Raw genomic sequence first — 13,867 nt, forward strand, 5'->3', positions numbered from 1 at the left:
CCGCGAGAGCGAGTTGAAATTAGACTTCTCCGTAAGATCTCTTGAATCGCTCTCGCGGTACTATGACGTCATCCAACTGTCGGTTGTTGCTACGTTACATCTCCTGAGTATTCCACGTTGACACGTGACTAAATGAGACGCGTCAAGCTCTTCTACAGTCTGATTGGCTGAGCCACACTGAACTTTTGCTTGTGAAGATGGTAAGTGTCGACTACTTGGAAATTATTGTAATATTTTTTGAAAAACATATTACTTGAATATGAAGCAATATTGATATCTTACATTTCTTTCAGCATAAACAAAACGTATTTGACCAAGGGCAATCAGCTCACCTCCCCTTACCTGGCAATGGAAATAGTGCTTTGGGCATGCATTTTACCCGGGCTAAAACACGAAGGGGAAATGCTGATGGAGAAGGAGAGGATTCCGTACAGAAAATTGGTAAGTTATGTTGATAAAAGTACAAGTATGTGTCGTTAATGTGCTAAATATAAAGTCAATGCTTCTGTAGGCGCAAATGAAAAGACGATTCAAAGACGCAATTAGACATCAATGTGTGTTGTGCGTGAATACGCGTTTGCGCGAAATCGATTAAACTTAAGCCAATAATTAACACGTGTCTAAACACTGTTGCTAGAAAAAACACAGACACTAATAAACTAGTAATAAAGCAACTAACGTTACCTTATTATGTAACGAGCTGCATTCAGACCTTTGGCCCGTTGCTGAGATACTTTAATAAGTGGGACATTGGGAACACGTTTTGCCTCCAGTTACTTATAATCTCGATATTTAGACTTGGAAAATTATTAACTATCACAAGGAATCGTGATATTTAGGTAACACTTTGCAGTAAGGTACTGTTTTACGTTAGCTTACTGCATTAGTTAACATGACCTAACAGATACCTCGATAGCACATATTATTCTGAGTATGTGGCAGTTTTAACATTTTCAACCTCAAACACTGGTTGATGCACACAGTAAACTAACTTGAATGGACAACGAACAATTGTATCGACTAAAACGAGTAAAGATAAACAAATGCCGTAAAACATTTAAAATTTATGCTAAAAAATGCATTACAGTTTTTTCGATTGCTAAATGACAGTGAGCACAACTGGAGCTACATGTCCAAAACTCTAACTACAGTCTGTACTACCAAAAGTCACCTGAGCTAAACAGCTCACATCACCTGCAAAACTCACTACAACCAACACAACTCTTAACACAACACTTAAAACAGGCTCAGTGCAGCCAAACACAATGCACAACCCTCACCGAGATAACACACACTGTCACTCAGAACACACTTGGGGGGGGGGGGGGGATCAAACACCAACACTGAAAATACAAACTTTTCGTCAATTTCAGTGACTTCATACAAAGTAATATTTTCTTCAAAGAAAAAAGTGACATTCTTTCACATGATTTAATTAAATTTTTAGAACATAACAATTCTTTAAGGTAAATGAAAATTAGCAGTTTGCTTCAATAGTCTGTAGTACTTTACGGAATTACAGTAAGAAGGAAAAAGGTATAAACTAAAAGTGTACATACTGTAATTCAAACAAATAATTGAGGGGTTAATCCTGCCTCTCTATAGCATCAGGCCACAGGTTTTCATCAACATCACATCTAATGTTGTCTCTTGCCATGCACCAGTTTTTGGTCCACATGAACTGATGCTGTGCAAACTGTAGTAAGAGTTTTGCACATGTGACTCCAGTTGTGCCCACTTTCGTTTAGCAATCGAAAAAAAACTGTATTATTACCAGAAAAACAGCAATATTACTGAAATAAACTATTTTTAAATGCCCAAAAACACGTTGTTATAACTGCACTAACAAATCTAAGCTCAATAACAATTGAAAAAAAAAATTATTTCTAAAAACGTTATATATGACTAAACATTATATTTAAATTAAATGTATTCCTAGAATCATTCAAAGATCCACACATTATTCCATATTACTCCCGTTACTGAGTAGGGCTGTGCAAAAATATTGATACAGCTAACTATCGTGATAGTTAGCTGTATCGATAGTGTTTCGATATTTCGATTTATACTATCGATATTTTAAAACCATCAAATCCCTCTGTGTGCGTCAAATGACCTCCTCTGCCGCTGCTGTAGTTGTCACTGTCCAGTTGTCTGCCATATACGGCCATTTTGCCAATGTCTCAGAAGTTAGAGGGAGTGAGAAAATGGCAGAAAATGTAAAAACACCTGCAGCTTTCAAAGAGCTGCAGGTGTTCAGCTCTATTTTTTTACATTTTTGATGAAAAATTATTGCAATGTATCACAACATGCAACGCATTGCATTGTATCGTGACACGTATTGTATCATGAACCCATGTATCGTGATATGTATCGTATCAGGAGGCCCTTGCCAATACCCAGCCCTATTACTGAGCATGTTCGTCTCTGGCCTCGCTCTGTTATAACAGTGTGATTGACAGGTGCTCTTTCCCATCTTTCAAACAGATTATTTTGTATAGTTCTCCTTAGAAAAATGAACCATAATTTTATTATAATGAAAACGTTTTTTTGTCAGATTGATTACGATTTGTATTACCTTAGTTTAAAGCTACACTGTGTAGGATCCACTCCCATCTAGCGGTGAAATTCTGTATGACAACCAACTGAATATTACTTTCTAGCCACCCCCACCCCCCATTTAGAGCGCATTTTAACTCGTACGGTGGCCATGTCATGCCAAGTAAGGGTGGGCGATAAACAGGTAGACATGATTAACCGGTAGAAATTCGTCAACCGGTAGAGATTTTGGACTATCGTCTCTATATCGAGGTTACGTGCCCAAGTCACGCTCCTGTGCGCGTGGTCACGGAAATGTAATGTTTGTACATGTATTGAAGAGCCGCAGTTTTAAAACAAGTTATTTTAAGCCATTGAAACACAAATAACAGATCTATATGCGTGTGCTCTTTCTGTGTTTGAGGAGCGTGCAAGTCGCGCAACTGCTGCTCTTTCTGTCTGTGAGGAACGTGCAAGTCGCGCAACCGCTGCTCATTAAGCTCGTAAGCATTTTTCCCGCTTTATTGGCCTTAAATATATGTATGTGTCAAAATTCCCGTCTTTGCAAGCATTTTCATAAACACAATCATTTAGGGCTTAAGAGAAAGTGAACAGCTAAAAGAGAAAACACATGTGTAGCATAAAGTAGGGTCCGGACTTTGGTCTTAAAGGGGAAGTTACGTTGGGGAGAAGTGGAGAAAGCCTCAGCCAGAGCCATAGAGATAGATGAGACATTTATTGCTGCTTAATACTTACGTATATAATTTGGAAATCATATAGACATCGTAGGAAATATATAATGTGGTATACTGCAAAGTTACCATGCTAATTATTATTTATGATATATGTGGAGATAAATAAAGCTTCGCAAATCTGCTGATTTGATCCATTCATGTCCTGACCACCAGGCTAGAGATTTTTAAACATCCTTAATCCACACTTACTAGTCTATCAAATAATATCTAAAATATATTGTTTTGTTAAATAAATGATGCTTTGTTATATTGTTTATGCGATCATAAGGAATCACACAATCATTTTATTCGCAGAAGCAGCGGTCAGCAGCTGCAGCACACTAGGATCCGACCGCATACATACTGTAATAAACAGCCGTTCGGCGGCTTTATACATCAAATAATGTCATTTGAGGAGGAACCGCTCATTGATCACCGTATTTTTATAAATCTTGTACATGGTTGGACCTGCCGAACAGGTTGAGCACTTTTATATACTTTGTTGATCAGAGAGGCTGCACAGTTTGACCAGCGGGCTGCGGGAACCAGCCGCACATCACGCCGCCAGACGGTGTTGCTAATATAACTCGAAATGTATAACTATTATCAGATGGGCACACCGGGAAAGTCCCGGTGTCCCGATTGTCACTCCGCTACTGGCTGTAAGGTAGTGAGTGCGTTTTGGTCGCTGGTCGACCCCGCAAACAGATGTGACGTGCCTCACTCGGCTTCCAGGATTTGGCATGCTGTTTGTGCTGAAGATCGGATAAAGTTACACCCATTTCAGGCAGGATCATGGACCCCCTCAAGCCAGCACGCACGAGTATGTTAATTTTTGTTTACTTTCTACACAAATGCTAACGTTATGCTGTCTGCCTATCTCTCTATACTAGCCTATCCGTCTGTCTGTCTGTCTATGTATGTATTATCTGCGCTATCAGAACTGTACTTTACTCGTCTCTCTATAGTCACTCTCAATGCTCTCAAGGCGGCTTTGGTAAATTCTCTCCCCAGCGTGACGTCATACAGTGCGTTGTGGGGGAAAGCAGAATCATTGCAAACCGCTGTACTTGTTTGTATTATTCCGTTTTGTGATACCCAACAACATAAAATACAATGGATAACAGTTTAAATGTTTATTATCAACAAGCAAATTGCACAAATTCATTGAAAAATTTAATCTGCAACACGCCCTTTAACTAAAAATTCCATGGTTATGGTTATTGTGGTGAGACAATATTAAATTTGGTTACTGTTGTTTTACTACAAATAAAAACTAAAAGACTATGTTAGTTTAATTAAACAATGGTAAAATTAATAGTATACTTTATGTATATGCATTTATGGTGAAACTGATGCATTTTTGTGTCAATCCATGCTCATTTTGAAGACTAAACATGCACTATCATCACACTAAATCAGCGCGTGCAGCTTGCGTGCAGTACAGAAAAAATAGACTCGCTGCCGAAATGATCGCAGCACTGCTGCACCGCACCGCATCTGCAACAGACCGGACGGACCGCATACATATGTTGTGTGAAAGCTCTAACCTGTTAACATGGGCACGTTAAAAATTACGCACCGCAAATGACTACATACGGAGTATGTGTGAAACAGGCGTAAGGCCCCTCTACCACATTGATCTTCGTAATTTATCTTACTGTATTTGATATATTTTGCAGCTGGTAAGGTGGACAGTCTCAAGCCTGTCAAACAACATATTCTTTGGAAGCAAAAGGCAGAGATGCTCCAGTCTCGAGTGAATGAGCTGGAGGAGGAAAATGACTTTCTCAAGAAGCAGCTTGAAGAGAAGTCTGCAAAAGAACAAGGTTTGTACAGGTGGAACAGATGGCTCTCCATAACCTGTGTAGGCTTCAAAATACTTCTATCACAGCATAACTGTACCATTTTGAGGATTAACTGGTTTAGTGATCTAGTGACCTAATTATTTGCATGCACTAAATGTAAAACTTATCATTTTACAGAAGGGAATATTGAGATGATGGCCACTGAAGATGAGGAGCCACAGGCCATAAAATTGGACTCCAGCACTGACACTACCACTGATTCCAGCACTGATTCAAGCTCTGACTCCAGCTCTAGCTCTACTTCTGACTCTTCAGATGAGGACAAGAAGAAAAAGAAGCGTAAAAAGAAGAATCACAAGAATAGAAGCAAAAAAAGAAATAAGGAAAACAAAAAGGTCAAGAGGTCAAAGGGAAAAGGAGAGCGAGGTATGGTAGACTCAAGACACACTGTACTTATTACAAATTTAGTAGGGGTGTAACGGTACACAAAAGTCACAGTTTGGTACGTACTTTGGTTCAGGGGTCACGATTCGGTACGGGTTCAGCACAAAAGGAAAAAGCAACGAATACTAAAAGCTGGGGATCTTTTCTTTAATTTTGAAAACACAGTAGTGCAAATTAGTTTGTTCCAGTTAGTGACACCTCTCTGAGATATGACATACTGCCTCCTTTAGTGTATTAAACACGAATAGAATCAGGGGTTTTGCGAGACATAAATCTTTACTGGGCCTATTACTTCTCTCACTTTTTCTTAAAAGCTTGCTGCATGCAGAAGAAAGGAGCACAACGCTTGCTTAACCCACCGTACATACACTGCAACAAGTATTAGGAAAGGTAAACAGGTATAAGTGTTGTCACGGTACCAAAATTTTAGTAGTCGGTACCGATACCAGTACAAATTTACAGTTCTCTGTACCATTTTCGGTAACAAAGCAAAACACAAAAACATGCAAATTAAACACAATTTTATTAATAAAGTTACATGTTAATATAAATTAATAATATAAAAGCATTGCCATTCTGTATAAAATGCATTTGTTGCTGAAAGGTTTTAGCAGCTGTTGTCTGTGTGTGTTTGCTGGTGTCCTTCATGCTGATAAACATTATCCTCTGATGCTTTAAAAGACAAATACAAAAAACTTCAGTAAGACAACTGGTTAAACATAGATGCATATGCAACATTAGATGACTGACACTAAATAGCTGTTTTTAAATAACAAAACTGAGATATTACATTTACAAAAGACTACATAGATTTAAGTACCTGCATGCATAAAACGACATACATTGCTAGCCGAACATTCATTACTTTCTAAGACAAGAATTTTGTATATACGTGTCATCAAAAAGAGAAAGCATGTTTTCTCATTTATTTTACCCATGTAAAAGTTTTTAAAGCATTAAAAGGTTAATAAGAACACCTGACAGAATGAGCACTAGCCCCGCTGGTACTATACTTACTATTAAGTTTACAAACGGGGGTTTATTTCATTCCAACATTAAAATGCTACAACACTTATAATGCAAATGCAATAAAACTGAAGCTCACCTGCTTGAACTCTAATGAATTCAGCCGACGCCTTTAATGTTTTTCCTCCTTTCATCCGGACATTTCACTCGTTCTCTCGGTGATGCGCTTTAAATCTGAAGTATTTCTGTAGGCGAGTAACTTGACTGCACAATGATTTTGTGGAGTTCAGTGACCCTGCGTTGCGACTCGCATCGCTCACGTCTTCTTGTTGCATCTATGAAAAGTTTCCGCATTAGTTCCTGGTATATCGGATTGACCCGGTTCCAGTTTATTTTTTACTACCGGCTTGGTACCGAAGACCCGGTACTCTGAAAACACCAACAGGTATACATTTAAAATGCTGAGGCTCTCAGCCATATAGTTACTGTCAACTGTTTATGTAATGTCCTAAACTAGAGGTAGTGAATTATATAAATTCATGAAAGATTGATTCATAGCATACAGAATCAAAGACGGTACATGTTTTCATACATATACAGTACCTTAACCACGTACTGTCACCTTAACTTCTGTGTAACTTTAGATCCTCAAAACAAAACCAGTCCAATGGCCATTAAAACCTGCCCAAAATAATCTAAATAATCAGCTCTAAAAATCAGCTTGTGGAAACGGTATAAAAGTAGCCTAATTCTTTACTCCACCTGAAGGCCTCAGACTTGGCAACACAGTGGCGCCTGGACATGGATCTCTGCATCAGTTTCAGTGCGTCTCGGTTAATTGTTTTGTAAAGTGAATTTTGTTATTACTACGTTGCAATGCACACAGATTCAGTGGTTTCTTGTGCCGCAATTATCAATGGAAATGAAAACAGTAACAATTAAAGCAAATTGTTAAAATTAGACCTTGAGATTTATACTGAGGCACAGTAGATTTACACTGGGGCACGTGGTTTAGCAACGTCTCTGAATAGAATGCACTTTTGCATAGGCTCTTTTTTTGTATAGCTTATGAAGAACAAAAGTTATACATTTGTACCGGCATCCCTTTGATCAATACATGCAAAACAATGCATACACTCTTTATTTAAAGAGCACCTATTTTGTTGCTAAAAATGTTAAGCTTAGAGGTTAGATTCACCGATTCTGAATCAATTTTTATGTTATTTTTTAAAGATCGATCTGTAACTCAGAGGATCGATTTAATAATTAATAACTTAATTGCGGCGTCATTGAATTCACGCATGCGCGCCAGGTGGAAGGACAGTGAAACAACGAACATGCCGGTCAGTAACGTTAAGCAAGCGGTTGTTTTGAAAACTCCAGAAACGTTCAAAGCTGCGATCTACATGTAAAATAATCCCCTCATAACAAATGAACAAGTTATTTGTGTTATTTTTATAATAAGCGCCAGTGAATCCACCGCGGGTCTCCAGCGAATCTCTCTTTCTCCCTCCCTCTGTGCTCATGCAGCCGGTCTCTGACGGGCAGAGGTTTCTTGTGGCGCGCCCCAACTCGTTGCCAAATAAAGAGTTCTTCTCGCACATAATGCTAATAGTTGTAAAGTTTTCTGAACTTTAAGCAACTAAGACAAAACTCTAATTTATATCAGTTACACGTGCGCTGCTGGAGCGATGTAGTTTGACGCCTAATTCGCTTATAGTACAAACATCTTTGATCTGAAAGACGAGTAAGAGACGCAAATGTTAAGGTCTAATAGAAAGTAAAGAGTGTCAAGACCTTAAAACGTCATCACATCATAGCACCCGTCATAATATCTATATCTAAAGCTCTGTCTCTCATATACAGATATTTATCCTGTCTGTAGGTTTGTGCATAAATTTATACCTGTTCATTTTACATACTGCCTATTTTTAATGTAATGTATGCATAAATACAAAATACAATGCATACTATAGCTTCAATAGTCTATAAAATTAATAACTCAATTAAAAACAAGATTCTGTCTATCAAGACTTAATCTGTTGTTATCCTCTGGGCATTTTCACTTTAACATTATTTACTTTAAATAACTGCACATTTTTATAATCCAAAAACAATATAAACTGGAAAACATGTATACCATGAAATATATTGTTACCGTAAAATAAAATGACTCATTCCGTGGAATAGATTTTTGGTAATTCCGCGCACCCCTATCTGGCACCATTTCGGGCTTTTTTTCAAAAACACACAAAATCTTGGAGATTGGATCGTATCGAATAATGATAATCGATTCAAGATCTTGAGAATCGGAATCGAATCGATTCTTGAAATTTGAATCGAAACCCAGCCCTAATTCTGACATCACAAGGAGAGCTAAATTTTAATGATTTATTTTTTCACATGCTTGCAGAAAATAGTTTACCAAAACTAAGTTACTGGGTTGATCTTTTTTACATTTTTTAGGTTGATAGAAGCACTGGGGACCCAATTATAGTTAGAAAAAGATTTTTATGATAGGTCCCCTGCAGATAGTATACATTGGTTTTATTTGTTTTTCTAAAGGTGATGATGACAGATTAGTACAGGATGCCAGTAACAGTAAGATGTAATAGTTTTCCCGGTGCAATATTAGCATTAAACGTGATGTCTATTTGTAGTTTAATGATAAAATATGTTTTTGGGACAAAATCAATCTTCAATTTAAAACAGGGATAGCAGGGATCGGGGTATTCTGAAACGTAATGAGAGTATCGCCAAACGTATCAAGGGTGGTGTATTGCTTTCTTTCGGCTTAATTTGGAGTGTCGTTACACCCCTATTATGTACTGTTTATTTGCAAAGGGTGGTTGGGGTGTACATTGCTCAAAAATGCTTTATTTATTGAAGTCATGGTAATTTCTCATTTAAAATTTTCTGTAATGCTAATTCATTACACAAAAAACTAAAATTATTGGGATTGTATTTACAATATTGTTTTCTTTACAGTTGCCACAATCAGTGATGTGGTAAGAAGATATCGACGTGTCCTTAAACTTGTGCAGAAAGGTTTCAGGATGACCAAAGCTTTCAAGAAAGCCGGGGTTTCAAGAAATGCTGTAAAAGACACAGCAGCAATTGCAGAAATTTATATAGTAGACAAAAGTGTACTGGATCAGTTCAAGGGAAAATACACACTTTTGAAACTAGCACAACATTGTCAGAAAAAAATTGTTGGTGAATTGGCAGAAAAGATAAATGAAATGAAAAACAACAATCAGCTAATCCCTTTTACTGTAAAAAAAACTGAAAAAAATTAGTGCAACAATATGTGAACCAGATAGTTGTTGACTCTAAAGGTTAAATCGAGTTGTTTTTCATTTGTTAATTTTTTTATCTTGAGCAATAACATGTTGATGTATAGTTGGTCAAGTTACAGTTGTTTTCTCCTACACCACACACATCTCCGATACGACAGTTTAGACTTTTAGATTGATTATTTTAGTTAATTGAACTGTTAAAAAACAGTTCTGTGCTACAAGTGCATGTTTTTTTTTTTTTTTTTGAAGTGTTTATTAATAAAAGAGCCATATTTCTCTGATGTGATGCCTACAGTGTTTGTTCTTCATAGTCTGGCATCGACTTTAGTCATCCAGGGTTAAGTACTGGGTGTGCAAACTTTTCTCATTTTGAATGGTAATATGCTGCATACAATTAGTATAACTGTGTTCTGTTGATACGTTATAGACAGTTTACTATTCTCAACTGTTTTTCACTTTAATTGGATAGTCCTAAAATGCATCTACAAACACAAAGTTGAGAATGTCAACTAAAAGTCAACTGATCATAAACCATTTGTTAGTAAACCAGAAGTAGATAAGCAACTAATCTATAGTTGATAATCTGCAGATTCTCAACAGATAATAAAACTAAAGATTTTGAATGGTAATATGCTGCATATGATTAGTATAACTGTGTTCTGTTGATACGTTATAGACAGTTCACTATTCTCAACTGTTTTTCACTTTAATTAGATAGTCCTAAAATGCATCTACAAACACAAAGTTGAGAATGTCAACTAAAAGTCAACTGATCATAAACCATTTGTTAGTAAACCAGCAGTAGATACTCAACTGCAGTATGATAATTTGCAGATTCTCAACAGATAATAAACTAAAGATTCAGTTAAAAACTACAGATAGTCGAATAAGCCTTTGTTTAAATGACCCTTGTAAGGATGACAATATTATGCTATTGATCATATGTTGACATGACTCAACTTACTTTCAGCTTACAAGATGGTGACAATCTACAGATATTTAGTTGAATATTAGTTAACAGTCTGTTGAAAAAATATACCAACAATCAACAGGCAGTTTCTGTAACATCTGTAGATAAACACTTGAAATGCACTTTATTCTCATTAGGCAGTTAGTTAAGTGTTTGTTACTGGTCTGTTGAGCCACTGTTGTTGAATGTCAACTAATGCATTGTTGACATGCTACAGAATAGTAGTAGATAAGTAGTAGAGTGTCAACAGATGGACTATCAAAATAAAGTGTTACCGCAATCTCATCACTGATTGGCCGACCCCGCCGCCACCCAAAAAATGCAGCCAACCATTTCAAAGTGGAGGGGCAGTTAGATGCCTGTAATGTCATAAGCATCAGTTTTTCAGATTGGGCTGTTTTCTGGCTGACATTTCTAAAAGAGGAATTTCTATGAGACTGAGATGTTTAGCATGTTTAGCACTTTTTGCATGTTTGTGAATGTGGGTAGACTACCATTATTCAACAAAGACAAGCTAAAAATGGTTTTTCATTCTCTGTCCCCTTTAAGTGACACATTTACGTAACATCAGCCTGAATGGAATCACATCACTTAACTTAATCCCCATCAAGGTGGTGTTAAATAAGGAATACAAGTATTCACAGGGTTCCCACACATTAGTTAACTTCAAATTCGAGGACCTTTCAAGAACTTTCCAGGTCCAATACACTCAAATTAATCAAGAACTAAATGTGGGGATGCATTTCAAGGGAGAGCAAGGTTACATTTTAAGATACATTGTTAAAGTTCTCTTTTGAGAGAACTTGCGCTGCGTCACTGCGGTGACACTTTGGGGACGCCTCCAGGGGTAAGTGTGTCTGAATGTGTATATCAAATTCAACCAATGGTGAGGCTTAACGACAAAGACAGGGTGACACGGGAGCCAAGAAGTATATCGCTATCTGAAATTTTGCCAAAGACGGTGTTACAGGGACGAAGGAAGTATGGCAAGGGAGACGCAGCGTCTCGTTCCCTTCTCAGGGAACAACAGTTGCATGTGTAACCCGCGACGTTTTCATGTGTCAAACACAACTATGCAAAAAAGCATTTTGGAATGAATCAACATTCGCATACAAAAGATATAAGCACTTAAACCGAACAGTTTAGCACGTGTGCCTAAAAAGTCTAGAAATTTTATGATTATCCTACACTACACAGGGAATAATATGGATTTTTTTCAGAAAACTTCTTGCATATAATAGATTGAAGCACTTTCAATGACCTGTATCTATACATGTATATTTTTAAAAACTTCCCAGGGCCTTTAATTTCTTCCCCCAGATTCACAAACTTTCAAGGATTTCAAGGACCCGTTGGAACCCTGTATTCATGATATAAGTATTTATGGAGAACCATACAGTAGCTCGCTTAAATTCAGGACAAATCTTACCGCTTGGGCTTGCTTAATAAAATCTAAGATGTCCTCTTTGAGGGCCTGATGGATCTTTGCTGGTCCTTTGTCATCCCATAGACAAACAGCATGAACATCTCTGTGGCAATGAGAAAAAAACAGAAGGAGGGCTTGAACGCTCAGGCTACGTTTCGGGTTTAGGATATTAAAAGATTTGACGGGCCTTACGAGAAAAGATCGAACCACTGCTGCTTGGTTACAGATTCTTGGCGAAGCAACTTGAGGACAATGGGGCGCATAAGATCCCACTTGTCCTCAAACTGGAGGGACCCCTTGTTCTAAAAAGAAAAAGACATTCAGGAGAATACAGTCAATACAAAAAAATTATTTACATACAATGCAAGAAACCAGAGATATTATGGGGACTCAGACAATTGGCACGTTTTAAAGCTCTGAACAAATGTAGTAGTTTACAACCTATAGCAAATAAAAAAATCTGCTATTACTTAGACCTGTGTTTCAAAGGCAGTCTGTAAAATCCAAAGAAGTATTTATATTTTTGTAAGACATTTGTGTTGCAAGAACATAAGGACGAATAGATAAGCTATTTGCAAGCTGTAGCACATACAAAACCTATGCTGCCTACTTAAACAGCATTTCAGGGCATAAAGCCTTATTTGAACATCCACCGTGATGCCCCAAAATGTTGTCTAGACTCACTGGCAATTCAAAAAATGTAGTGCACGATTTGTTAAAGTATTCATATTTTTGTAAAGTGTGTTTGCATGTTGAAGACCCCAAATATTTATGACTTTCAGGTATGTACTTCTCAACCAACAGCAAAAATATATATTTTTATCCAGACTGTATGTGTGTGAAAACCTAGAGAGCACATTACCTGGGCATGAAAGGTGCATTGTAACACACCTTAGTTAATTTAGTGAGCAGTTCAATAGATTTTATGATACAGCCATCATTTTAGGAGCATTTAAACAAACTATCGCACTATGACACAAGTGTCATTGGTCTAACGTTAGTGCACTATTCATATGCACTTATTTCGTTTCATATAATGCCTAAAAATGTCTAACTCTTGAAACGTGACACATAGCAAGGTAGGAAAAGAACAGCACGTGACAAACATATTAGAACATTAGCATACAGTTATTACAATCAGTGTAATTTAACCAGTGGCCAAGCTAGCAACATAAGTGCTAACTGTCAACAGGAGCAAAAGTCTTTAAGGATATATAACGTTCCTCATAATCGACACAACAGTGATGGTTAACGCCCAGTGAAGTGCATAATGATTTAAACTAACGTTAGTCTGTATGCAGTCCAGCAGTGTTGTTGTTATTGGCTTTATGAATCTCAGCTAGCACAGAGCCTGCTAGCTAAAGACAGTCAACAACACATCTAATAAGCTCAGTGGACGTGCACGTAACAATCCAGCAAATTATCAAATATAATTAGTCATATAGGCGGACTTTTAAATGTCTAGGAAAAATCTGGAGGCAAAGAGCTTAAACATCTCTTACCTTTAACAAATTAGACATCGCCGTGTTTCCTTAACTTATCCCCTCGCACGAACTCTCGCGAGACTTCGGTATTAGAACGCAGTGTGCGGGATTAGGTCACACGCAGTCGATGTGGAAACGGCTGTGTGAGTGGAAGTGTGGTGGAATTGTAATTGTATTGTTAAAATGTTTCTGAAACGA

General features: G+C 37.4%; 2 protein-coding genes across 4 annotated transcripts in view; one reads left to right on the plus strand and one right to left on the minus strand.

Moving 5' to 3' along the window:
• Positions 1 to 13,843, minus strand: part of cul5a (cullin 5a) — a 38,740-nt gene extending 24,897 nt beyond the window's left edge. For both annotated transcript variants that reach the window (XM_073863287.1, XM_073863286.1), the window contains exons 1-3: positions 13,688 to 13,843; positions 12,378 to 12,487; positions 12,189 to 12,288 (exon numbers count right to left, since the gene is read on the minus strand). In XM_073863287.1, the coding sequence (XP_073719388.1) occupies positions 12,189 to 12,288; positions 12,378 to 12,487; positions 13,688 to 13,705 (228 nt within the window). In that variant the 5' untranslated portion in view covers positions 13,706 to 13,843. The remainder of the gene's footprint in view (positions 1 to 12,188; positions 12,289 to 12,377; positions 12,488 to 13,687) is intronic.
• On the plus strand, positions 21 to 10,032 carry LOC129456028 (uncharacterized). Of its 2 annotated transcripts, XM_073862870.1 has the most exons (5): positions 21 to 200; positions 294 to 441; positions 4,955 to 5,101; positions 5,258 to 5,506; positions 9,479 to 10,032. In XM_073862870.1, the coding sequence occupies exons 1-5, from the start codon at positions 198 to 200 to the stop codon at positions 9,787 to 9,789; spliced, it is 858 nt and encodes a 285-aa protein (XP_073718971.1). In that variant the 5' UTR covers positions 21 to 197; the 3' UTR covers positions 9,790 to 10,032. The 2 variants fall into 2 exon arrangements, with proteins under 2 accessions (XP_073718971.1, XP_055076801.2); XM_055220826.2 differs by having other exon boundaries at positions 21 to 441.
• Positions 13,844 to 13,867: the final 24 nt, after the last annotated feature.

The sequence above is a fragment of the Misgurnus anguillicaudatus genome, chromosome 24 (genome assembly GCF_027580225.2).
Source record: "Misgurnus anguillicaudatus chromosome 24, ASM2758022v2, whole genome shotgun sequence".
NCBI classification, from domain to species: Eukaryota; Metazoa; Chordata; class Actinopteri; order Cypriniformes; family Cobitidae; genus Misgurnus; species Misgurnus anguillicaudatus.

Bases quoted from the DNA above. Each gene is read 5' to 3' on its own strand.
- LOC129456028 (XM_073862870.1), top strand. The intron at 5,102-5,257 runs GTTTGTACAGGT...ATCATTTTACAG, and splicing joins GAAGTCTGCAAAAGAACAAG to AAGGGAATATTGAGATGATG. The intron at 5,507-9,478 runs GTATGGTAGACT...TTTTCTTTACAG, and splicing joins AAAGGGAAAAGGAGAGCGAG to TTGCCACAATCAGTGATGTG.